Consider the following 25,261-nt stretch of genomic DNA (forward strand, 5'->3'; position numbering starts at 1 on the left):
ACATATTCTACGCACCTAAAGGAACAGTAAATACAACAAAAATAAACAGAAGATTACTTAATAATTGTATACGCTATGACGTGATATTTTAGATTACGTAAGCATGCAGAATAACGACTATGTTACATAGACTATTTTCTGTTGCGGAAGACCAACCTAACCGGTCACTTCTCTATTAACCAATGAAAATGCTACTGAATCGCTTGTTCAAATCTTCAGCTCAAAAAGTATTTGATAAATTAACAATTTAAAAGAAATTTATGTTTCTTTTTGCACGTTCTGTTTGTTCAAAATGTCAACGTTACTAGATTGTTGTTTCAGCCGTGCGGTGGCGGCACTAGCGCAACGTCGTCTGTTTCAAAATGGCGGCTAAAGTTTACATATGTAAGAGTAGCTTAGCTTGAAATGTTTGTTTCGAACTTGTTAAGCAAACTATTAACGTTGTACATGTTCCTACTGGTAACGCTCAAAACGTAGTTATCAATTTATGCCAGAATGGTGACCAGAAGCCTTACAGAAGCGTTTGTGCTGATGCGCAATAATGCCCTTCAGAGCAAGCATATCTTCGGAGAGCATGTAAGTCAAAACTGTTCAAGTGCATCGAGAATGACTGATATAACACTTTCTTTTCAGTGAGCGTCGCTTCGTTTTCGTGAGAGTTGTATGCAGTAGCTGTAACCAGTATTAAGGCTTCAGTACGACTGACATGATTATTGTGTGTACAGGTTCATGAAGACACCGTGGCACTAGTTGGACGGGATGTTGAAACTGGCATGGGCATTTATAAAGACGACGCTGAACCTCCTCGATGGTAAGATACATTATAATGTCAGGTAGCTATGCCGTCTTTCTTTCCAACAGTATTTTTTTTTTTTCAATGTGTCGTCACCATCTGCCGTTGTTTATCCTTTTTTTCTTTAATGTTTCTCTCTCTCTCTAGGATTGACGCCTTAGATGAGGTGAGTGATACTGATAGAATGCATAATTACCAGGGACGTAGCAAGAAATTTTTTTTCGGGTGGGGATTCAACCATACTTTATGTATGTTCGTGCGTGCTTTTGTATGTGTGCGTGTATGTATACGCAAGCAAAATTGAAAATTTTCGGGGAGGGGGAAGGGGTTGAACTCCCCCTCCCCCCCTTGGCTACGCCCCTGATAATTACGCACTGTAATTTGCAGTGCTTGTTTACATATTTACTTTGTGTCTTCGCCACGCTGGCCTCTGTTTGCACAGGTAAACTACCAGATGACGAAGATCAGGGACAAATGTAAGTTCCCATGAATTGAGTTCATTACGTGGTGCAGTGGGTTTTTATTATTTTTATTATTATTTCTTGTTTTTTTTTTTCTTTTTGCTTACGATCGTTGAAACTATGCACGCACTGTCGCAGTTTTTCGGATAACGGTGCGTTGCTTTTTTTTTTTTGTGGCAAGGGTTTCGTGTGTGGCGTTTTCCATTTATAATGGAAACCTCCTTTACTTCTCCACTTTGTTTTTCCGCTGGTTTTCACACGTTGTGCATTGTAATAACACTAAGCACTTATCGCAGTGTGTCAGTTGAATTTTACTGACATATGACTTGAAAGTGGGTTGCTGTGCCGGAATGCAAGAAAACCGCCATAAGTAAATTGCAAGCAGACATATTGCTGTGCATACAAGATAGCACCTTTGAAGGGCCAGAAGTAAAGAAGTTTAGCATGTTGTGTCATTAGCATAACAAGTCAAACTGTTTGCAGGACACATCATGTCTGCGGGCCATTTTGCACAGTTTATGGAAATGCATCACTAAGAGTTACATAGTGTGGTGAGCATTTCGAATAACATTTTTCATTTAGCCATGTATATGCCATCTGATGCTTGTACCTTGCTGCATCTTGAACTGCTTAATCCCCGGATAATTATTTAAATTTTCGTGAAAACTTTCTAAATAAATGGAGAGAGCTCTGCAAAGCCTGTCACTTGCACCTGGTTCCTTCACCCTGCTTCCTTCACTGCCACAAATTTTGCTGTAGTTGTAAAACTTATGCTGGAAGGACTTGCTGGAAGCCTAAATAGATACTTTTGGGGCTCTTATGTTGTGGGTTACATTTATTTTTGTCCAAACAGGCATGGTTTACGTAATGTATTTATGGATGCAAGTTACTGCTAATGTTAAGTAAAAGGTGTGCCTACCGATTACTGGAATGTTTGTTTCTTTCTCTGGGATGACTATATTTAATAATGTAGGTTTTCCCTCATGTACGGCTTTCACCCTCCACTTTGGAGCTAAAAATTTATGGAAAAGTACTTTGCTGCAAGGCACTAGCATCAGCACAAGCACCAGAGTAGGGTAAGTTTAACAGTGAAAGCTACAAAGAAAGTCTAATATAAGTTCTTCTAGTGTGTCCTCAGTGGTTGCGTATTCACATTTGTCTGTGCTGTAGCCATCAAACAATATTTGATGTCATGTAGTCATAAGCCCGACCCATGTAGGCCCCATACCTTGTTAAGCAGCCATTCCAGAATCGTCAGTCAATGTCAACACTCATATTCATACTTGTACATTATGTGAGCAGCTGTAGGGATTTAATTACAGCTTGGCTACTTTCCTGCTTAGTTTCTTGTCTATGGCTGAGATTTGCAACTTTTTAATTTCTTCTCAGAATTTTGTAACTACATTTTGAGTTGTAGACCTGCTACTCAATTATCATGAAACAAGCTGGAAAGATAAAAAAGTGATAGCGGGACAAGCTTAAATGTTAAATATTAGTTTTTCTGACTGTCGAAGTAAGTTATCATTGTTTATTTGTTTCAATCTTGTTATCCCATCTACACAGCTTTATTAGGGCTTTCGTATTTTTGTGAAAGTGAATACATGAAGGAATTTGTGAGGAAAAAAAAAGCCTACCTGAGTTATTTGTGAATTCTGTGGTGGCCATTGATGTATGGTGCTCTTATAATTATTCTTGCTGTTGATATCAATACTTTAACATCAGTGGCCTTCAAACTGTCTAAGTTTCATAAACAAGTCATATTAAGTTTTCTAAGCAAAAATGCCTCTGACATCCAACTTTAACCTATACTGTTTAAGTGTCATTGTGAGGTTACAACTATCTGAGTGATGAATACTATCTTTGGTAGCTTCTGATTCTTGTGCGATCTATTTATTTTTTCTTAAACGAGTGTGGGTCTTCGTGCCTGTGAGCAGCATCTAAACAAAGTGGGGCACTACACACATAACAATTTTTATACGCTCTTACTCTTTTCTTTATCTTCAGTGTTACCTGCATCACAGTTAGGCTAGTATTGTCCGTAGGTTTTTGTATGTTGCAGTTTTAATATACTTTTGCGTGGAGCATAATATGCGCATGATGGCTTTCTATGGCATTTTCTGATAAGCAGCTCAGCGACCTGGGTTTGACCTCCAACCTCTCAGCCACATTCTAATGAGGCAAAAATGCAGGAAAGAAAACATATTGAGCGTTTGGTGTGCTTTGAAGAACCCCAAGTGGTCATAATCTATCTGTAGTTCTATACTATGGCATATCTCAGCCTCTCATATGTTAAACACCATGAATCAGTTGCTCATTGCATAGACTTTTCCAATTCACTACATAAATGATGGTAAACTGTGACTGGAGCTTATAACAGCACTACTATGGCAATCTCCACGCTCAAAGGAATGGTTCAGGAGAGATCTCGCTGACATACAGGTCCCTAAGACACTGACAACTTCATCAAGGCTTCAGTGTGTGCATCATTTGCAACTCCTACAGTGTATGCCATTTAACATTTTGGTACAAACTGCACAGTGTTAATTGTCATTAAAACAATTGACTGATGCTGGGTTTTACAAAAATAATTATCATTTCAAATGCATAATTTATTGCTGAATATAAATGCTGCCTTGTTCATGCTACTCCTGTGGGAAGGCTAACCTATTATTTCAAAAAGTGCCTTATCTTTACCCACTTTTTTTTATTTATATTTGTTTACTTGTGTCAACTGACTGCAGTACCATACTTGTATATCTTCATTATTCTATTTTCCAACTTAGTGTGTTTTTTTTATGTCTTTGTAGCCTTCTTTGGAGTGCCAATTTCAATTTTTTACTACCTACACACAAAGTATGCTTAGGTTACATACTTCAAACATATTTTCAATACTTGTATGTAAAGGCTGCAAGTGATTATGTAGCAATGGTAGTTCATTCATGCTGCAGGTGTATCGCAGTCTTGCAGATATCCTCTATCTTTGTTGTTGGAGTTGGCATGAATTAACTGCTGCTGACTAAAAAAAGAAGTAATGAGTGCTTTTTCACTTGTTTTCTGTATGTTTTCATTCTTTCACAGGTCAAAGACGTTAGTTGTTTCTTCCACCAAACCCTACCGTTCAAAAAATATGTTTGCTTATTCACAGTTATTTAAAATTTTCTCTTTGTTGACACATTTTTAACCTACTTGGTTTGCCTTCTTTACAAAGCTCTAAGAGTCACTAATTTATAATGTGCAGTGAAAGAGCTGTCTGCCTTGCATGATCGCCATCTCAACCGACCAACATTTGATGAGAGCTCACTTGAAGAAGATGAGATCGAGCAAACGACACATCAACTGACACAGGTGTGAGATTCACTCTATTTGTTTCTATGAAGTTGCAGTGGTGCACTGACAGGAGTGGGGGTTTTGGGGGTTATAATCCCCCCGTAAGGCCGATTTACCCCCCCCCCCATCCCTCACTACACCACTGTCCTTTTCACTTAGAGTCCAACATGTATCTTCAAAGATTCTGTTGATGTTGTCAAGTAATAGCTTAGCAGGCTGAGGTGTTGCACCGCTAAGCTTGAGGTCGTGGGTTCAATTCTTGGCCATAGCGGCTGCACTTTGATCGGGGCAAAATGCAATGACAGCCATGTACATAGATTTAGGTGCAAGTTAAATAACTCCAGGTGGTCAAAATTAATCCATAGTCGCCACTATGGCGTGCCTCATAATCATGTCCTGTTTTTGACACATAAAACCCCAGAAATTGATTAATTAATTGCAGTTCAGGAGGTGACTTCAGGTGCTATTTTTCCGGTTGACTCTAGAAAGGTGTTGTATTCACTCATTCACTTCTAAACTCTAGGAGTGCAAACTGCATGCTATTATTGCATGTTACTTGCTGTTGGATTTCTCCAGCTGAAGGAAGGAAGTGGCATATTGTGCAACGTACCTGCTTCCCCCCTCTCCCACAATTCCGTTATCTGGTCAACATTTCGACCCCCCCCCTCTCCCCCGTAAAGAAATTCTGGGTGCGTTTCTGTTTAGATTAGACATTTGACAAAGTTTTCTATTCAAATGCATTTACTATTCATCTTCCAGACTGTCTGAAGCGTCTTTCTTCAGTCATCAAATGAAAAGTAGAGTACTGCTTTTTTTGCACTGTGAATTTGTAACCACAGCTTTTTATAACCACACTAATCAGTAGTGGCAGCAGAACTTGAACCTTTCTCTGCATTTTATTGATGCTTAAAAATGAACTAATGTTAGGTAGCTAGACATTTCATGTGATTATGGTATTGCCTACTGGATATGCTTGCAGTTTGTGTGCTGTTGCTCCTTCTGTCTATTCACAAGGCAACAAGGCAACGTGCCAGCATGCCATTCCTTCCTTGTACTTTAAGCAGTTGTGGAGCAATTTCTGTGTCTTTAATACCTTGGAATAACTAGGCTCCTTTCGTAATCAAGGCATAAAGGTCATGTAAAGAGCATATTATTTAATTGCTTAGAATTTTTAAGCAGATTTCTTTCCTTCAGCAATGGAAAAATGTATTGATCATTGTTGTCAGCATATCTGTGGAGAATATGTTTGATGTACGTGCACCACTCGGGAGTTATCTATGTCCTGTGCCTAATTATTAACACGGAAGTGCTCATAGTTCAAAGTTACTTTATGACATTCAGCTTCAAGTGCTTTCCATGAGTTTGACCTGATGTCTTGAGGAAAGTGTTGGTGTTGTAGCTGTTAGAATTTAAATGTGAGAGTCTTGCTCTTAATTCAAAACAGTTTTTTAATACTATATGCTATACACAGCATTTTAATCAGGATTTTATTGTTTACAATTGTTGTTTATTGTTCGCGGTACTTTAGACCAGTGGTTCTGAGCATGAGATTTTCACCATGCCCCTGAACTGCCTGACCCACAGAACTGTAATGCCTTAGTTAACAGGTGTTGCAAGCAGCTTCATTATGCATCTTTTATTCCTGCGTACATTGTGCTTTAGCTCGTTATTCACTTTTGGTCATGTAGCAACTAGCCCAGCTTTCGACCTTGTTGCATATGGGTGCACAATTGACACCATCGTGGTTTCTTACTCATGGAGTTGTGTAAATGTAGGCTTTAGTCAATGTAAGATGTGGATCTTCACTAAAAGGTTAGAAGTTATGCTGCCAAGTATGGGACTTCTGCTACTGTGTGCAAATTTTTAGCTTAGCACAGTCATAGTAAAGAGGTAACATTCCATAATCAAACTTCCTAGCATAAAAACAATGGATGAGACAGAAGTCTCATCTATTGTTTGGTGCTTGTGCTTGTGTAGGTCATTTCCCTCTCTGCATTGCCCATTGTTTCTGCAAAAAAGTTTCATCAGCTTTTCCAGTGAAGAGAAAAACCTCGGACTGAAAATACCATAAGGAGCATAATACCTGCTTCCAATCCTGCCCTTCAGAGGAGCCCATTAGCTTTGGAGTACTATGTCACTGCATAACAACTTCAATGGTAGTGTCCAGGTATAGTAGAAAAGTGGGCGAGTTGGAATTGATACATATTGTAAAAAAGTCAGTGCGAACAAGACGGAACACAAGTGAGGAAGGATACAGTATGAGCGCTGTACTGAGAGGAAGGACACAGCAGCGCTCGTACTGTGTCCTCCCTCTCTTGTGTTTCGTCTTGTTTGCGCTAACTTTTTTACAATGTCCAGGTATATTTATGTATTGATATTCGGAGAAGCACATGGCATTGTCAACTTGAAAATTTGAATCATGGCAATGCTAACCATAGTACAAGCATCAACGGCATCATTCCTCCTGTAATTTGGCTCTTGCTTTGGCTATTGCATAGCTTTGTCAGATGTTTTCATGAAGTGAAAAGTTCTAGACTGCTTGGAAGTCTTCAAAGCTGGTAATAATAATTTCCTCGATTCACTCAACAAGAACATAGCTGAGTACAGGACTTTTGATGGGGCAACTTGTGCTTAACTGGGGCAAGTCACAAGGAGCTTGTTCCTGCAAGCCATATGGCAATGGAAGCTGAAGGTGTAAAATAGTCTGGAGCATAGTTTCTATGTAGGTTGAAGTTGATTATTTGGTACAAAAAGAGTTATCAATTTGATGGCCAAAGTACTCCCTGGAAATCCATGTTCATAAGTAAAAATCTATGTCGATAAGTAACTTATCCAGGCAAAATATAAAGCTGTGCTGCCCTATTTCCAATTGCTGGTTGAATAGGGCAACTACTGCATTGAGAATCATTGGACCCATGAAGACACAACAGAAAATGATAGGAGTCTCTTGGGGGTGTCAGTCAATATGCGCTGAGAATTGTTTAATTTTTTTGTTAATGCTTGCTGGTGGTTTGGTAGCATTGTAACGAAAAAACAGCGCAAGAAGACAGGGATGGAAGGGGCACACACACGAGCGCTGACTCACAACTAATTTTATTTGCCGCAGTGCATGAAATATATAGCATACACACGAAAATCAAGAATTGTTCAACAATCTCGTGCACTTGTCGTCCACTCGTAACAAAGGCTTATTTATCCAACTGTACAATTCTAGAAACTGCTTTTCTTTTTAGGTTAGTGCTAGTGACGCCATGCTTACACATGTGCCATCCTGTTTTTCTATGCGTGCAGCTTCGATTATTAATCTAGTCATCATGTCTGATGAGCGGCTAAGCACTGTTGTACCTTCAAAGTGTGGAACGCATCCACAATCTCTGCAATGCAACCCTAAATGACTGAAAACAGCTGTGTTGACATTATAATAGTGCTCCTTGAGTCTTTTGTTCAAGCACCTGCCAGTCTGTCCGATATACGCTTGACCGCATGATAAGCATATAGAATAGAATACATTGCGCGTGCATTCTACAAAACGTCTGTGGTGCTGCATGGAGCTAGTGGTCACTGGCCCATTTTTTTCTTTATTTATGCATCCACATAGACCCTGAAGGCGCTCAGGGGCAGAAAACACAACCTGCACTCCTGCTGTACTACCTATCTTTTTGCTGCCCATCTTTCTTGCTGCCTATTGCACGAAGAACCGTCTAAAGAAGCAGGCAGAAATATATTGTCTGCATCTTCATGCCCACCAGTTTCACAAGACTTCTCCAGGGAAGCAATTTAAAATGTTCAAGATGCTCAAGAAAGCTATCAGAGACTGCCTAAATTAAAGTATAACAAGGGACAACAAATAATAAAATATATTTTCTAGTGTTCAGGAGTCAGATACTGCCCCGCCACGGTGGTCTAGTGGTTATGGCGCTCGACTGCTGACCCGAAGGTCGCGGGATCGAATCCCGGCCGCGGCGGCTGCATTTTCGATGGAGGCGAAAATGTTTGAGGCCCGTGTACTTAGATTTAGGTGCACGTTAAAGAACCCCAGGTGGTCGAAATTTCCGGAGCCCTCCACTACGGCGTCTCTCATAATCATATGGTGGTTTTGGGACGTTAAACCCCAGATATTATTATTATATATTAGGAGTCAGATACTGTTATCACTGAGTCAGTAGTTGTTTAGGAAAAGAATAAGTCGAAGCTTTTGTATTATGCACCTTTGAGGTGTAAAGCATATATGCTTCTGGGTGAGGGAGTTGCTTATACATTCGGTATCTCCTTATAATCAAATGAGGTCTTGCTGGTGAATATGCAGGGGATTCTTGTAGGCTTAGCGTGCACCGTTATGAGTAGTACCGTTTTCAAACTTTTTGTTTTTCTCGTGTGGTGGTTATTCTGTACAAAGGCATCTGCAACACTTGTACGCTTCTTTTGCAGCTTTTTAGCCATTGCCAGCAACTGCTGTGTGTGATCCAGCAAGGAGTGCGACATGGTTCCAATGCCAAGGAGGCTCACTTGGCACAGAATGTGGTGCGCTCTGTGGCCGGTTCTCTCCAGTCACTCAGCACTAGCTTCCGTTCTTCTCAGACAACATACTGCAAGAGTGAGTCTTAAGTACTTTTACAGTATATATATATATATATATATATTATGTTAGAGCTTCCTTCCTGGAGCTGTGAGTTGTCATAATAAACTTTCCTGATGCCAAGTTGTTGGTGCAACAGGTTTAACATGTGTCTGGGGTTAGCCCTAAGAAAATGGCATGCGCTAGGTTTTTCCTGGGTAATAAGTAATTTCAGGCAAGTGCACTGGTGTTTATTTTAATAGCCATGATCTGGCCATTTGACATTGTGAATGTGTGCATATATTGAGATTGATTTTTAAAAACTGTAACTCTCAGACAACTGCTGATGTCATCTTTTCGGGCTTGCTTTTTATACTCAGTAATTGAACCATTCTGTTGAAATCTTGCAAGAGCTTTCACATCTTTTTTGCTTAGGGTCACTGCTAGAATAGTTCCTGGATCTTTCAATGATTATAAGTAGAGCTGTGCGAATAGCAAAGTTTTGGGTGCGAAGCGAATTTGAATATTGAAGTGTGAGTGCGAATTGAATATTTCTAGAATATTTTCTAATACTTCGATGCGAAATTGCAGAAAAAAAAAAGTTAGAGAGGATTCCTAAGCATATTCTTATGAGATAGCAACATGAAAGTGTTTCTTTTCGCTAGGTTGATGAAGCACTGGCGGGGTGGTGTTTCATAGTTGTCTTATGAAGAATGAGGCACTGTAGAGGCCGAATTCTATTTATGTACATGATTTGGTGCAGCCAAAGTCTTGCCAACAACACTTTACACATGGTAGGCAAAGACGCCGTTTCCTCAGCCTCTCAACTTCTGTGGAAGCCCAACTGATGTTGCGGACAAGGGTTTGCTCCCTTCAAGTCCAGAGTTCCAAATCTGCCTCATAGACGTCGATATATAAGAACATCTGAAATTTTGGAGGCTGAAAAGCTTCGTCGTCCGATTTTTCTGACTTCCTGCCCAACTTTAAGTCCAAAACTGTATTAATTGAGCCCCCACCTCTGCCACATCTTTCATATCCATGTTGGAACCAGCGTTTTCTTGATTTAATACATTTGCGACCGTAGCTCAGCTTTAAAGGCAGCTTTGCTGCAATATGGGGGTGTAATGAGGTGAAGCATATTGAAAATCTAGGGACCACTTCCAATCGGATGTTGACTGTCTCTTGGCTATAGGTTCGACCATAACGTAGCTTGATAGGCAGCTTTGCCGCAGTGCGATAGTGTAATGAGGTGAAGCGTATTGAAAATCTGAAGGGGTCACTTTCAATCAAATGTTGGCTGTATTTGTCTTTGGGAAGTTCAAATTGTTTGAATAGTAAAATTCCAGCGCGAATCGAATAGCAAACACTATTCAAAAAATATTCGAAACTTCGAATATTCGCACACCTCTGATTATAAGCAATTGTGCTTGTCTTACTTAATTATACTGGGGTATGTGTGCAGTTCTCAGAAAATGAAGAGCACATCACTATCATCATCAGCATTGCCGCACTACTTTATGTCAACTGCAGGTTGATGTAATCTTCAATTGTGTCGTTTGTTTCCAATTAATGCTCCCTTGCGACATGTGACGCTAGAGTGACCACCTTCCTACTAGCGAAATGAAGGGCACACTGATCCAGCAGCTTATAATTTTTTTCTCTCTACCTTTTATATTCCTTTTGGTGTTCTAAGCGGGAAAATTGACCGATCTAGTGGTCTAATTTACAGCAGTGGACCCTTTTGTAGATATTTTTTTGTTGTGCGTTGACTATACAAAAAATAAAAAACTTCAGGGTTGTTTATAGGGAAATTACTGTAATTAGGACTACTGTAGAATCCCGACCGAGCACCCCCCCCCCCCCCTCTACGGGGAAAGGTAATCGGACAAGTTACGAAGGGGGGCTCTTGCTCAGTCCAGGACCAAAATTCAAGATGGCGACGGAAGAACCTCTAAGATGAATGCACACCTGTGCTTCTAATGAAATGCTTTATCGAATACGCATTCATTTACTGTTTTTACTGACCCAGAGGGAATCGTCGTGTGAAATTACATGTTATGACAAGGGGGGAAAGATGCCATTCAAATGTTCCATCAATTTGTGACAACTCAGAATGCAACCCCGAGGCGCCACACTGTAAAAGTACTAAGAAATTGTGCACATATCTAAAGACTCTGAGAACTTGGGTTTCTAGGAACAGCTGCTGCAGGATTCTGTAGAGGAGAATGGGTTGAAAGAAAATGATGGGAGGGGAGGAGAGAGGGGAGGGTACTTCTTTGGTCATTGGCGCATATTTCAAATTTCCCGAAAAGGGGAAGGGGTCGCTTGCTTGGTATTTTACAGTAGATAATACTAGCCCTCATTTTTTTTCTTCTTTCACGTAAGCACAGTTTGTTTGGCAAGGATCACTGTGTGATAGGCTGCATTTTTACATGCTTATTTAGTGCATACATCAGTTTGGAAAAGTTGTCTGAACAATATGTTTTGAGCATGTGCCTGGTTAAACTTGAAGCCGTGCCATGTAATGCTAACAAAATCTTTGAAAAAATATACTAAAAAGAAAGCGCTCTATGCTAGGGTTTTGTTCGGGTTTTTATTTTTATTTATTTTTTTCACACGTGTTTCTATTGCTGATACTCTACTGCTTATGAGCACCTAATGAGCAGAGGTGCAGGTGTAGCTTTGGGACAATAGACAGCATGATTGATTGCTGAAGAGTGAATATTGATAGCTTCCAGACTGTGTATTATTGACAATGTTTTTGGTGACAAGCTGATTTATTTAGAATGTGTATGACAATATCATACAAGTTCAACTTGCTTTCACCTCTGTTTCATTTAATGAATTATTGGGGTTTCACTAGTTGTTATTATGTGGTGCATGTGGACATACTGTAGCTCATTCAAATTATTTCAGCCTACTATCATTAGAAATGTGCATATAAATTACTCTATACAATTAAAAAAATCCATGGCTATACCTTTGTCTTCTTGGGTTTATCGACAGCTGTACATGAAAAAAATTATTACACAACCAGCACAGAATTGTAAGATCGTAATTAATTATCACTTATAATTGCAAACTCATTAGCAACATTGTTGGTAGTTCAGCGCCTGGTCCTGTCTGGTTCTTTCTGTGTCCTCGTACTTTACGCGCTGTTCCAACCCATGAAGTCTTACCAACAAGCTCAAGCCCATACCCTTTTAAAGTTCATTAGCAAGGCTATAATTGCACTCATTAATAAGGTGCTGCATCAGAATATGGCCATATATCCGAATACTATAAGTGCTTATTATGGGGGACATGTTAGTGTTTTTATTATGCGCCAACATGCAATACTTCATTATTCGCATAGTGAAATTCATTTCATCATTATAAAATATATAAATGAAATCCTTCCACTTTGGCTCTTGTTTCTTTATTCTCCTTTTCATGCTTTATCTGTGTATAGTATATTATATTTTGCGACAACAAAGATGACAGTACAGTAGTGTGGAATGCAATACAGCAAGAAAATCTTGCATTAAATATTATTCAGTGATAGTGGGGCTGCTTATATCACCTTGGAAGCACATTTTGCAATAAAGCAGCATTTCGTCTAAAACACTATGGCATGGGTGAATCAGTGCATTCTCTGTGGCATTCCTAAGATGGAGAAAGAAAAGAAGTTATGCAATACTTTTTTTTTATTATATGCCCAGAGTAACAGCATTGTAGTGTTCAGTAATATTAATTTTGCTCTTCTTTTCACTTCTCTTCTCCAGGGCTTCAGTCAAGGGAGGAGCATTCGAACAAATTTTTCGACGTTCCATTTTATATGGAAGAGACACAGCTTTCTCCTGAAAGATTCGGAGGAGATGTATGTATATTATCTCTGTGCAGCTGGGCAGTCTAATTTATTATAAATATACTGGACATGACTGTGCTGTTGGGTTGGAATATTATAATGCATTTTTTTGCACATAAAATTTTCCGAGAATGTGGTCAGCTAGTTTTGAAAGCATTGCTTGCTGATAGTATTTCAACTCTGATGCATCTTAACACAAAAGGGATAACTGTGCTACCTGACACAGACATACAAACCACACACATACACAGGCGCAAACCAGACACATACACTGCACCTGTGTATGTGTCTGGTTTGTACGTGTGTGTCAGGTAGCACAGTCATCCCTTTTGTGTTAAGATGCACCAACTCGCCCAGCAACAAGTTCTTCTAAACGCCCTGCCACGGTGGTCTAGTGGTTATGGCGCTCGACTGCTGACCCGAAGGTCGCGGGATCGAATCCCGGCCGCAACGGCTACATTTTCGATGGAGGCGAAAATGTTTGAGGCTCGTGTACTTAGATTTAGGTGCACGTTAAAGAACCCCAGGTGGTCGAAATTTCCGGAGCCCTCCACTACTGCCTCTCTCATAATCATATCGTGGTTTTGGGACGTTAAACCCCAGATATTATTATTTTTCTAAACTTGATGCATCTTTTTGACACTGTAAGGAAACTTCACAACTTATCCATGGTTTGCTGCTCATTTAGTGGTGCAATACCACAATTGAGCTTGTATGGAACCATATATGCATTGATCAATGAATTTGCTTCAATTTTCAGTCTAAAATCTGGCATTCATCATTGGAAACTATATTAGAGCATTTCATGAACTCTTTCAGAAATGGTCTATTGAGTATGGATTGGATTTAGTTTAGTCATAGGGCTTCGGGAGTTGCCGGGTCCTTTTAAGAGATGATGACAGAAAAGCTGCCTTGCTCCTTGTTTCTTTTTTTTTTCCCCTCATAAACCTACACCTGAGCTACCACTCTGCTGCAGTTTCAGCTACAGAACTTTTTTTCACACTGCAGCATCAGCTTCAGATGGAAGACCAACTTTTTCTGGAAGACAACACAGAAATGGTGCAAATGCGGGAGCGAGAGATCAACAACATCTTGCGATCCATCACAGAACTGAACTCCATATTCAAAGACATTGCCAACATGGTAGCTGAGCAGGTATGTCTGTGCTTTTATTAATTCAAGATTGTTATAGGCTGAAGTATCCATGGCCTTTTTTGCAAAACCAAGGGTTATTGCTGATAGCCAGCTTTCTGTCTTCTTTTTACAGAAATTTTACAAAAAATATATTAGGCTCTTCTAGCGTTAGGTTTGCTGCGTTAGGTTTGCGTTAGGTTTGCTGTGCTTTATCTCACTTTCTGCATGGTAACAAAACTCCCCAAAGTGGCCCACTGTGGAGGCACAACTTATGATTGAATGTCCTGGCTAGTGTCAAGATGATGAAATTTTCTGACATAGTGCCAAATGCTGAATAAACTGACTGATAATCAACACTATCCGACCACATAGCATTAAGGAAGTGACCTATAGTAAGCGTCACGGTACGAAGGAATCGGTAGTGTAAATGATCAGCTGTAGTCCTGTTGACTCGCCTGTGCAAAAGCCTTCGTCAAAAAATTTTCAGCATTTCCTAATAAGTGACTTCCTAAGTTATGTAACTATGATTATCTATTGATGTTCCCAGTCATTGACTATGTATCTGGTGTGTCTAAACTTATTGATGTACTCGATTAACATTCTTCACGTGGGCTTGGCTCAGTCAGCAATAACTTTAAGAGCACTTCTGCATACAGTTTAATTATAATAACCAAAATTTTCCTACAGGCACTTTACCAGGTCACTAAAAGTTTGGAAGGTGGCTCCTCTGCAACCATATATTTGCAAAAATTTTGCATGTTCGGTAACTACTGCCCCGTTTCATTTGCTAGCTCATGTTGTAAACTGTCAGGACACATTGTATCCAAAAGCCTTTTCAATTTCGTTTTGTATTATTCATTTTTCTGACGTACAAAACCTAGCTTAAACAAATCATACTCATGTGAGACGTTGCTCATGTCTTATACTGATAAGTTGTGTGGCATTATTTATTGATCGCCATATAATGATTGTGTTTTCTTCTGTTCCTCCAAAGGATTCGATAAAGGGTGCCACTAACTTCTAATTTACAAACTGAACCATTCGAATATTTACATTAACCTGCTAACATGGATTTAGTGTCTTCTAGTTAATCAGTCACAATTGCTGCTTTGTTAGTTACTGTTAATGGTTATAATTCCCCGATGTGCTCTGTGTAACAGCTACATTGATCTTTGCTTTTCTTTCAGAAGAGAAGAGGAGAGGAATTGCAGTGTAAAAAAATATCTTTGTGTAGGAATGGTGGGGAGAAACACTAGGGCAGGATAGAATTTTCTCCCCATGGTGTGAAAATGGTAGCAGAGGGATGGGAGAGCGTGCGTCTATTACACTGGCTAGCCAGGCCATGGTGGCTGTCCCCTATTTCCCAGGTAACCTGTGGCAAGTGCAAGGCTGTGTGAGCAGAGAAGGCAGGTGTTATCATGTGTGCTGTGTTGCGCACTTAATGTTGGAGATAACATTATCTCAAAGTATCAGAGACATGTAGAAGAGACGTGCAGTTTTCACTTAAAACAGAAATCCTCGGCTTTCTCTTTTTTTTTTTTTGTTACATTGATGACCGATTCTACGTAATGAGGACAGGAGTGATCTACAGTTTCCTTGCGCTTTAATAAAACGTTCATATAGATCACTGTCAAACATCGAGAGTCCAGATCTCTTCCATTCTCGTAAAAGATTGTGATAACTGCATTTCTTCATTAACAGAAAGCTGACCAACATCGAATATACTTGATTAAAATTCCTGTTGCCCAACTATATCTTTAAAGCCTCACTAATAAAAACAGTAGTTGACAGATTTGAAAGGCTGTGTAAAACTTCATCAGAGAAAAAATGACGAAAGTGCCGCTTTAAATGACCTCGTCAAGATTGGCTGTTTTGTCGAGTCCACCTTTGCAACAACAAAAGTACATGATCTGCTGCTGGCAACCCAACTCATGGCAACACCATGGGTGCAACAGCGTTTGCATTCCTTACGTAAAAGGTGTGACCGAGACATTGATGCACGTTGCGCGAAAGACAGCAGTGCACATTCCTCCCAGGCCCAATACTGTGCTGCTTCCTGCACTTGTCAGCAGTTGGCGAAACGGGATGTCAGTAGTAGACAAGCCACCAGAATAGTCTCGTAACACTCCAGAGCAGTCTCGTAACAGTCTCCACATGCCTCGCCCATGTGAGCGGGGGACATCTATAGGGAATTCCCCCCCCCCCCCCCCCCACCAGCTAACTCCAGGCTTTTTCCCCGGCTCCGCACTTATCTCCCGTATGAATACCCCTTAAACTGCAACTTTCTTTTTTTTTTCTAGCAAAAATTTTTAATTCCGGTTCACTTGTATTTGTATATTATTGTGCATCACTGTATTGAAATGCATGCACAGTGAAATTGTTTCATTACTACACCACTTCTTGCTTCAAATCAGTGAGATGTTTTATGCTCTAATTTTGACAGGGAACTGTGCTGGATCGCATAGACTATAACCTGGACACGGTGCAGACACGGGTTCAGCAGGGCCTCCAACAGCTACAAAAGGCTGACACTTACCAGAAGAAGAACCATAAAATGATGTGCATCCTTGTCATGGCAGCCTCCACTATCATCCTCATTATTCTGCTCTTTGCATTCAAGCTGTAGACTGAAACAGTGCTGTGCTTTCGTCTCATGACTTCCAGGTGACATCCGAGACATTTTAGTGTAGCACAGCCCTTCATGCAGCACGACAGTGTTTTCATGATTGGCAGTGCTGCACTGCTTGGCAGCAAAGACGTTACCTGGTTCACAATCATGTTATTGAATATTGTATCTTGAAGGACATATATTGTGGTGTGACTGATGTAAATGTTGACTGAACACTAAGAGGAATGCGATTATGTGAAGCTGAAAACTTGCATATTTACTTTTATTTCTTGTGGAGGATGGAAAAAAAAGGCCTGTGATAGAGGGCACCCCTAACTGCTGGTGCTTACACTCTGGTGTGCTTGGTAGTGCGAGTATTTTATACTTGTCACCATAGTTTTTTATGAACTGTTGCGGCCATTGATAGATGGATGGCCTTTGGTGGAGCAATGGATTGATTTTCTGTATGTGCATAAAGGTCTGCTCTTACCGAGTTATTTTTGTGGACATTCTCTTCCACTTAAGTACCCCAAAGCGTGGTTTGACTTATACATTTTATCACTGACATTTAAGGTCAGTACGAGCTTATTTGAATTAAGTAATCTTTCAACATTAACCCGTATATCCCTAGTGCCCAACTTGTGGGATGGCCATTTGCTTTACGACCACACAGCAAACTTCAAAAACAGAAAAGCTACTGGGTTTACAATTTTGTGGGGAAAGAGAGACTGCTTTTTACCCCAGAAACTTGTGTCATCCTGCATTCTACAGGTTAGACAGGAAAGTGAATGTGGATTAATTTTTAGAAGGCTGAGATTTTTCTAGAAGTTATATATGTGCTATTATGAGCACCAGTACTTACAAAGAGCTTTGTTAGTACTAATATCAGAAACTAAGAAAACTTATTGCATGTTGATCTTGTCTCTAGGCAAATTATAGCGGTTGAAAAAAAAAGAAGTTATTATATCAGTTTGGCTTAAACTTGTTGTTATAACCTTGAGTAGACTCCTATTTTGCAGTGTTCATATCTAAGTTTGTATAGTTTTTTGCCTTTGTTGTTGCTTGTGTCAGTTATCTGTCTGGCATGTTCATTATGCTGAAATTTTTCTTTGACATTCAAATGACACAGCAGCAGCACTGTAAATATTCTGCATAAGTTTACAGTGTCCAGCAAATGATGCCATGGATTATTCACCTTTATTTTTTAATGTTTCATAAATGTTGTTGTGTGGGGGAACATTTAAATTACCCCAGCCCTTGAAGTTTCAAGCTTTGGTGTTACGAATAATTTTTTGCATGGGTTTGTATTTGAAATGTGATTCTGTGCACCAGTCAAAACAAGTATGTATCATCAGTAAAAAATGGAAAGGCCAAAAGGAAGAAAAACTGATCATAGCAGCTATTGCATGTACTGTAAATGTGTGGGAATGAAACCTCACTCACTCTGTAGCTTGTTTTATAAGCATGGTGTAGTCCCAAATGCAAGTTTTGGAGCTGGAATTAAGCCACTGCATAATCAGACATACCTGAAAATGTAGCGACATGTTCTGGTAATTTTAAGTGATTTGCATTTAAATTTATGTTGATATATTACACTTTTATATGCGGTTCACTTCCAATAATTCAAACCTGATGGAACTGTGAAAATAACTCGATCATCTGTCTTGTTGAATTAAAAAAAAAAGGCAGGAATGTTCAAGGTTGCAGTCTCATTATTTCAAAATAGTTTACGGTCATTTGCTATTATATGAACTTTAACTAATGCCCGACAAAAATTTGCTTCACAGCCGATTAGTGTACTTAAAAAAATGCCTCTCCCGGAAGATGCTAGCAGGAATGGGTAAAATGAAATCGATCTTCTGTCAAAATAGCATTCTGTTCATAATGATTGCCTCTTTCCATTATCCAGACCTGCTTGACCCATTCCACTCAAATTTATTTTGTCTTCACTCTTAGTGAACAACCTGCAGATTTGTTTATTTGCTTGTTCCACTTCTTGAATTGGCAAACGTCAGGTTGCCTGATGTATGGCATTTTTAAAGGCCCCTTAAACCACTCTGAGCTCGAAGATTTGTTATATAGATGCAGCTGCACACTTTTCTGCTATGAAAATCAGCTTCAAGAGTATTTTGAAATGATGGCGTCATAGCAAAATCACAGTTAGATAACTACATGGCTGCCATGGTTTCTTGCTCACTTTTGCTAACCCTCCACAGTCTCCTCCTCACCATATTACTGTGTCGGCAAGTCCATATGGTGCAGCAAAAGCTACGAGTCGTATCGCACGAGAAGTGCTAACTAGCTTTCATATGATGCAGATTCAGTGGAAGCTCCACAGAGAGGTCTATGGTACGCAACGGTCAGACACTCACCATCCTTCCCCCCCTTTTCCCACAACTGCATCTCTTGACACACAGCTAGTTCTCATCATGGCACTCTTGTTCTTTGCTGACCAGCCAGTCATCTGCTTCGCCATGTTTCGCAAAGATGATTGTCATAGTATTCTGTACATGATGAAAGTTCATTTGAAATGTGTTTCAGATGTGGGCGATGGTTTAGGGACCATTTAAAAATTAAAACAGAAAATATTGGTCCATGATGATCCTGTGCTGTCAGAGGAGAGGTTCTTGGAAGGTCAAACAAAACAAGGAACTTGACTCGTATATTAACAGCTTATTTAAACAAAGCGGGGAACAGCGCAGATACACGAGACAAGAGAGACTAACAGGACTTGGCGCTGTCCCTCTTGTCTCGTGTATTTGAGCTGTTCCCTGCTATGAAGCCAAGCCAACAAGCTCAAGTTTACACCCATTTAAACAAAGGTTTTGAAGTATGGAAGGATGCCGAAACTTTGATCAGCTACTTTTAAATTGCAGTTGCAAAACAAGTGACTGCTTAGAATAGTGGGACTTACACAGTAAACAAAGTCAAATAAGGAGAAGTTGTATGTATCATGTTATTTTTTTACACGTTAAATGACACTGAATAAAATTAAGCAGGAAGAGAAGAGCTTCCAAGCAAGGCCAGTTTATGGTCATAGGTTCATCTTCTCTTACTGCACGACAATATTCTCAAGTGCTCTGAATGACTTGAGCAACCAAAATTTGTAAGGCTCTTAATGCTAATAGCTATGTTTGGTTCCCTTTCCACTCATAATTGTTACAGATGTCGTCTACGTATGTAAAGGTACCAAAGTGTTTTTACAGTCTTTCTTGGTGTCTAGAAAACCTAATGCACGGGAAGGGATGTTTCATTTTCTTTAGAGTGCCGGAAGTTAGCAATCGAAGTGTCTTTTCTATTTGAAATAGGGACTGGATTTTGTGCTTAGAAAAGGTTATACTGTATACAAGGGCTCAGAAACAAGTAAGCAAAGATGTATATTAATGTTAAATGGAAGCAAAGTTGCTGAAAACAACTGCTGAAATATGAACATAAATTTATGGAGGGAATGTCAGATTGTAATAAATGTTTGCCTGTGCTTTGGTAATTCACTTTTCATGCTTCTTGGGAATCCTAGCCGTGCATTTTCCTGCGTTAGGTTTATGTAACCAGTTGACTTACTCTTGAATTATCATCGCTGCTGTATGATCATCATGTTAATAACAAAGCCTTTGAGAACTTTGGCATTCTAGAATGGCACTTACAACGAGTCAACTAAAGCAAAAGGTTAATTCCTCACTGGTCAGGATATCCTTAGAGTGTTGTTCTATTGTACAGAACTCTCACCCCACATATCTTAGCATATTTAAATCAGTGCGAAATGAAGCTAATTTCTTACTTCTTCTTATTCACATTAGCTGAGTTTGCCTGAGTTAAAACATTCAACATAAATTAAGTCACTAGCTGTGCGTAGGAAACTTAGCCACTTAACTTTCTTTCACACCTTGTATCACACTGACTCTTCTTTTGTCCATAGTTACAACTTCCTTGCACGTATTTCATGTTGTATGCTGATCATGCATATAGTGCAACCTGTGTATGTCAAAATGAAAACATTACGGAATTTCCCACTTGTGCTTTCAGTAGCGGAGTCAAATGCTTTGCCATCATACGTAGCCACGATAAGAACTATAGCTTCTTTGAGTGAAGAACCACAGTCGCATTTCATGGTAAGTGACATTCCAAGCGCTGCATGTTGCTCAAATCAGGGCTTCATGAGAAGAGCTTGCGCTTTTCTGTTTGAAATTTCGACTATTTTTGTGCCACAAAGCCATTTGCTGCTCCACAGACATAATCACCACCACGTAATCTACCCGCCATGCTTTTTCATTTGCAATCCTCAAATCCAGTGAGGTGCTCTTTGAGGGATCTGAATAGGGTGAAATTGGTCGTGTAATAAATTGCCTTGTCTAAATTGATGCAACATATTTTGTGGCTGCAAAAAGCAAGGTATGTTTATTTACCATCGGGCAACTTATGCGCAGAGGTGATCTGCCCAACATGCTTCCTCAAAATGTAGTGAATCTGTACAGTAGCTGCAGTACTTCAGCAGTAGTATAATCTGAAACACCTTCTGAATAGCCTTGAAAATCCTAATAGTATCTGAATAGCTTTGAAAAGCTATGCGCTATGCTATTCTACTATGCACCAACCAGCCCAATCAAGCACACTGCTGAAAAGCCTCCACTTGCTGTGGTACTCCTACGTTGACCTTCTCTCTGTATTCCTTAAAGTGGTCATTTAAATTAAATAAATCCAGATGGTCAGTAATTTAGAATAGGAATAGGAAAGAATCAAATAGCAGCAAAAACAAGTTTGGCTGTCTTAAAATTTCCAATATACATATTTCATATTTCACCTGTCAGTAAACGCAACTTCCTACCACCTAACTAAAGGGGCCAATTATCATTCAAGAGATGCCCCATGATTGTAATTTGCAAAGCAAAGGGCGGTTCACAGAAGGGTGGAAACAGGCCAAATATGCTGTTTAGCCTTGAATTTTATATTTACGTATTTTCCGCAATATATTTTGCCTAAAAAGCTTTTCAGAAACGTGCCCACATGAAAAAAAATCTTTAACAGAACACACAACACTAGTCCAGTTTCCTCCATATTCACCCTACACTATTCTCATTACAAGGGGTGTTCAAATGAAAAGGTACAAAATATCGTAACAACATGACCATTAACCTAGATGCTTATGCCGCTATGGGAGAACGTAGCGAGACATCTAAGGATGCGATTGGAGTCTCTACCGTGGATCGGAGCATACTTTGAATAAAGTCTTCATTTATACCCACAGTGTCGTTTCGTACCTTTTCATTTGAACGCTCCTTGTACTAAGCAAGACTGTTGTGAGTTGGTTGGTTCATGGTCCCAAGCAGAAACAGTGTCTCTCTTTGTTTCTCGGCCTTTCGTCCTCGTCTGTTTCGCGTTGAAAAAAACTTGCTCAGGATCATCTATTAAGCCCGAATTACTGCCGTGTTTAGGATGCATACACCAAGAATTTTCCGCAGTTATAGTTGAATCAAATGACATGCCATGTGTTTCGTAAAACCTATGGCTTTCTTTTCATTTATTTTCAGCAATTTGTAAATTTTAATACAGGAACTTAACTAAGTGCTTCATTAGACATAAATACAAAAGAAAGATGTACATCATGTTGCTTGCGAAATATGCTTGGGTAAACATGAAAAAAAAAATGCGACTAATGATCTCAGGGCTAATTAGTTTTTCTTTTACTTTCACCGAGTTCTGGTGGCATGAAATTTGCGCATTTTAAATGGAGTCGTCATCCAAGCTATGAAACTCGTATTGCGAATGTTTTCTTTTCTGCTGCTATTCAGTGTATGCATTGTGATTGTGAATTAAATGATCATTTAACATTTATTTTACAAATAAAGAAAATAAGCAACCCAAATTTGTGTCAACCCTTCACGTAAATTTAACATAGTGAGTCTTGCAGTCAGACAATTAAATGTCTTAATGAAGGAATTAATATGTTCATTCATAGACGTGTGCACTGCATCAATGCCATGTCGCACCCTAATTATCCAGGAGGAGGGGCCCGTGTAATGGGTGCAAATTTCATCTTGTAATGATTTATATTTCGCCCTTCGCTTGCCAATGTAAGTTTAAATCTATGTTTCACTAGTAATAAATATTGCAGTTGGTGCAACTGACCTTCTTTTTTCTCTCATTTTTGCGATATCTGGGCTCCAAAGGTAGATAATTAATAATAATAATATCTGGGGTTTAACGTCCCAAAACCACAATATGATTATGAGAGATGACGTAGTGGAGGGCTCCGGAAATTTCGACCACCTAGGATTTCTTAACGTGCACCTAAATGTAAGTACGCGGGCCTCAAAAGTAGCAATAATTAAGGAAAAGGAGGTGGGGGTCCATCAGACTGTTTCGGGCCCGCCATAATGCGCAGGAATAGGACACTGCGCGCGCCTATGTGCGTGTGTGCGCGCGCGTGTTTCTTTTTATATTTATATAGAAAGGCTCAAGGGATGCGGACATACAAAGGAAGAGGAGGAGGGGAGATCGATAGAGTTTATTTATTTGCTACCCTTGGCCCGGCAGTTGGCGATGTACGGACACGGAAAGAAACGTAATGAACGAACAACCCACTGGCTGTACATGCCACAAATGTTCATTCATCTTTATCAAAAATTGCTGTGGGGCACCACCGAGCGCTCGTTTTATATTAAAAAATTGATGAGTTGGCTTTCCCTCGCAACACTGTCGCCTAGTGGTGGAGCTATCCACATTTTTTATTTTTTTTTTGGAAATAAGAATTGAAAGCGAGCAGTGACACTAGGTTCGGTCTCTTGCTTCAAGTGATGAGGCTTCGGAACCCTGTGGCCGCGGCTAACCGCTGCGTGAGCCCATTTCCCAAGCTGATTTACGAAAGGGCACATGCAAGCTACATACATCACTGTCCGGGAGACTTCGCAGTGCGCCGGACAGTGATATGTTAGCCCGTACGGCATGTGTATGAAAGGAAAGAAACCTTGCTCTTCGGTCCATCAATGGTCAACACTATCTAGCGATGATTCTCACATTCGTTTAATAAATAAGCTCGTAGTTGTGCAGCAACGTTGGGTATGAAAGAACTTGCTTGCAAAAGGCGCCATCTGATTCTAGTCATTTGACCGATTTGACAACACTACAAGACACTTGTAACACAAAAGCGTTGCAGGTGTTCGTGACAAAACGTTTGCGTGTCGTTATAATTCAGTGTGTTTGACATTTTTCTTTAAAAAATAAAATAAAGAAGGTAGCGGTGCAAGCGAAACTGCGCGGCACACAGAAAAGAAACGATACAAAGTAGGTAGGTTCGAGTTCCAGTTTTTTTATGAAGTATACAACCTTGCTTTTAATCATTCTGTTCAAGCTATTTTAATGCATGAGTTTGTATTTATTAACAACACTGAATTTCGGGAGCGAAAATGAGCTACTAGAAGCTAAGCCAAGCCAGGATGCAAGTTATCAAGCGCGCATAAGAAAGAAAACGAAACAAAAACACAATTCTCGGCGGCCTTCCTTGGCAGCTTGGTGAGTGGAAACCTGTGCTGGTATATTTGCTGTACAACCCTTTCAAACAGAACTTTACTAATAAGCACGTAAGTTTGGTGCCCTCAGGCATGCCTTGAACTCCATTTCGGGGACGCAACAACCATATTTCGGTCAATTTGCTCGCGATAGTCGCCACTTACGACAGCCGTCAACACCTATCAGGCGTTGCAGTCTAATTCCTGTGCCGTATATACTCCATATGCGCTATTTGTGTCATTAATTGTTAATTTAGTAGAAAGCATCAAGTTCTCTGGGGTAAGTCTTAATTTTAGCCTGGCTTATTTGCGTAACCGAGGCTTTGGCAAGGTCATACCTATGCCGTAACAGTTGGCAGTTGTTCAAACCTCAAGGCCTCTCTTCGCTCAGCGAAACAGTGGAACTCCTGCGCCGCAGTTCGCTTGGTGAGGTGGTATTCCAGCGCTAGCTTTGCGTTTATTTGCAGCAACTTGTGCGTTAACAGATACATGTGTTTTTCTTTCGATCGTCCCGCGAGACACATAGCGCACCGACGTGTTTGCAGTGCGCTGTGTGTAATTTTTAGAGTTGTTTATATCTTGCCTGAAGAATTGGCCGCAGCGTGAGAAAAAAAAAAGGGGGGGGGGGGGGTCAAGAAAGAAAAAATGCAATAGTGGCCAGTGCGAAATCGTGGCAAAATGTAAACGTGTTATTCTGGAGTCTACAAAAAGTGCCCTTCTCAACGCAGCGGATATGCGTCTTTACCTGCAGTAGTCCATGCTTGTGAACCTGCAAAAGCGAGTTAAGAAAAAGACATAAGAAAAACGTGTACACATTTTACACGTATCAGCTGCTGTAATCTGTTTGTTTGCATGTCCAGGCGTCATTAACGTGCTTTTGCAAGATTACCTTGAAGTACCAACTCGCCCAAGTTCACACCCTGTTGTGTCTAGGCTGGTAATTTTATAATAGAACTAACACATAGACGTTGACAAAATTTTGTGATGCACAGCCAGATATACGTACATTTTCTTAACATCACAATTGAATGGTC

At 39.9% G+C, this 25,261-nt stretch overlaps 2 protein-coding genes across 2 annotated transcripts in view; both read left to right on the top strand.

Annotated features, from left to right (window-relative positions):
* Positions 1 to 335: 335 nt before the first annotated feature.
* Positions 336 to 17,019, top strand: LOC119373533 (syntaxin-16). The gene is made up of 9 exons (XM_037643586.2): positions 336 to 576; positions 726 to 811; positions 941 to 959; positions 1,236 to 1,269; positions 4,493 to 4,599; positions 9,010 to 9,175; positions 12,901 to 12,995; positions 13,992 to 14,138; positions 16,561 to 17,019. Exons 1-9 carry the CDS (start codon positions 496 to 498, stop codon positions 16,741 to 16,743), a joined length of 918 nt encoding a protein of 305 aa, XP_037499514.1. The 5' UTR covers positions 336 to 495; the 3' UTR covers positions 16,744 to 17,019.
* A 7,612-nt stretch (positions 17,020 to 24,631) lies between these two features.
* The window catches only part of LOC119373492 (trifunctional nucleotide phosphoesterase protein YfkN), a 53,278-nt gene continuing 52,648 nt past the window's right edge, over positions 24,632 to 25,261 (top strand). Inside the window, exon 1 of the mRNA XM_049419920.1 lies at positions 24,632 to 24,653. The gene's annotated coding sequence lies outside the window, so the exon portion shown is untranslated. The remainder of the gene's footprint in view (positions 24,654 to 25,261) is intronic.

Source organism: Rhipicephalus sanguineus, chromosome 1 (genome assembly GCF_013339695.2).
Source record: "Rhipicephalus sanguineus isolate Rsan-2018 chromosome 1, BIME_Rsan_1.4, whole genome shotgun sequence".
NCBI lineage: Eukaryota > Metazoa > Arthropoda > Arachnida > Ixodida > Ixodidae > Rhipicephalus > Rhipicephalus sanguineus.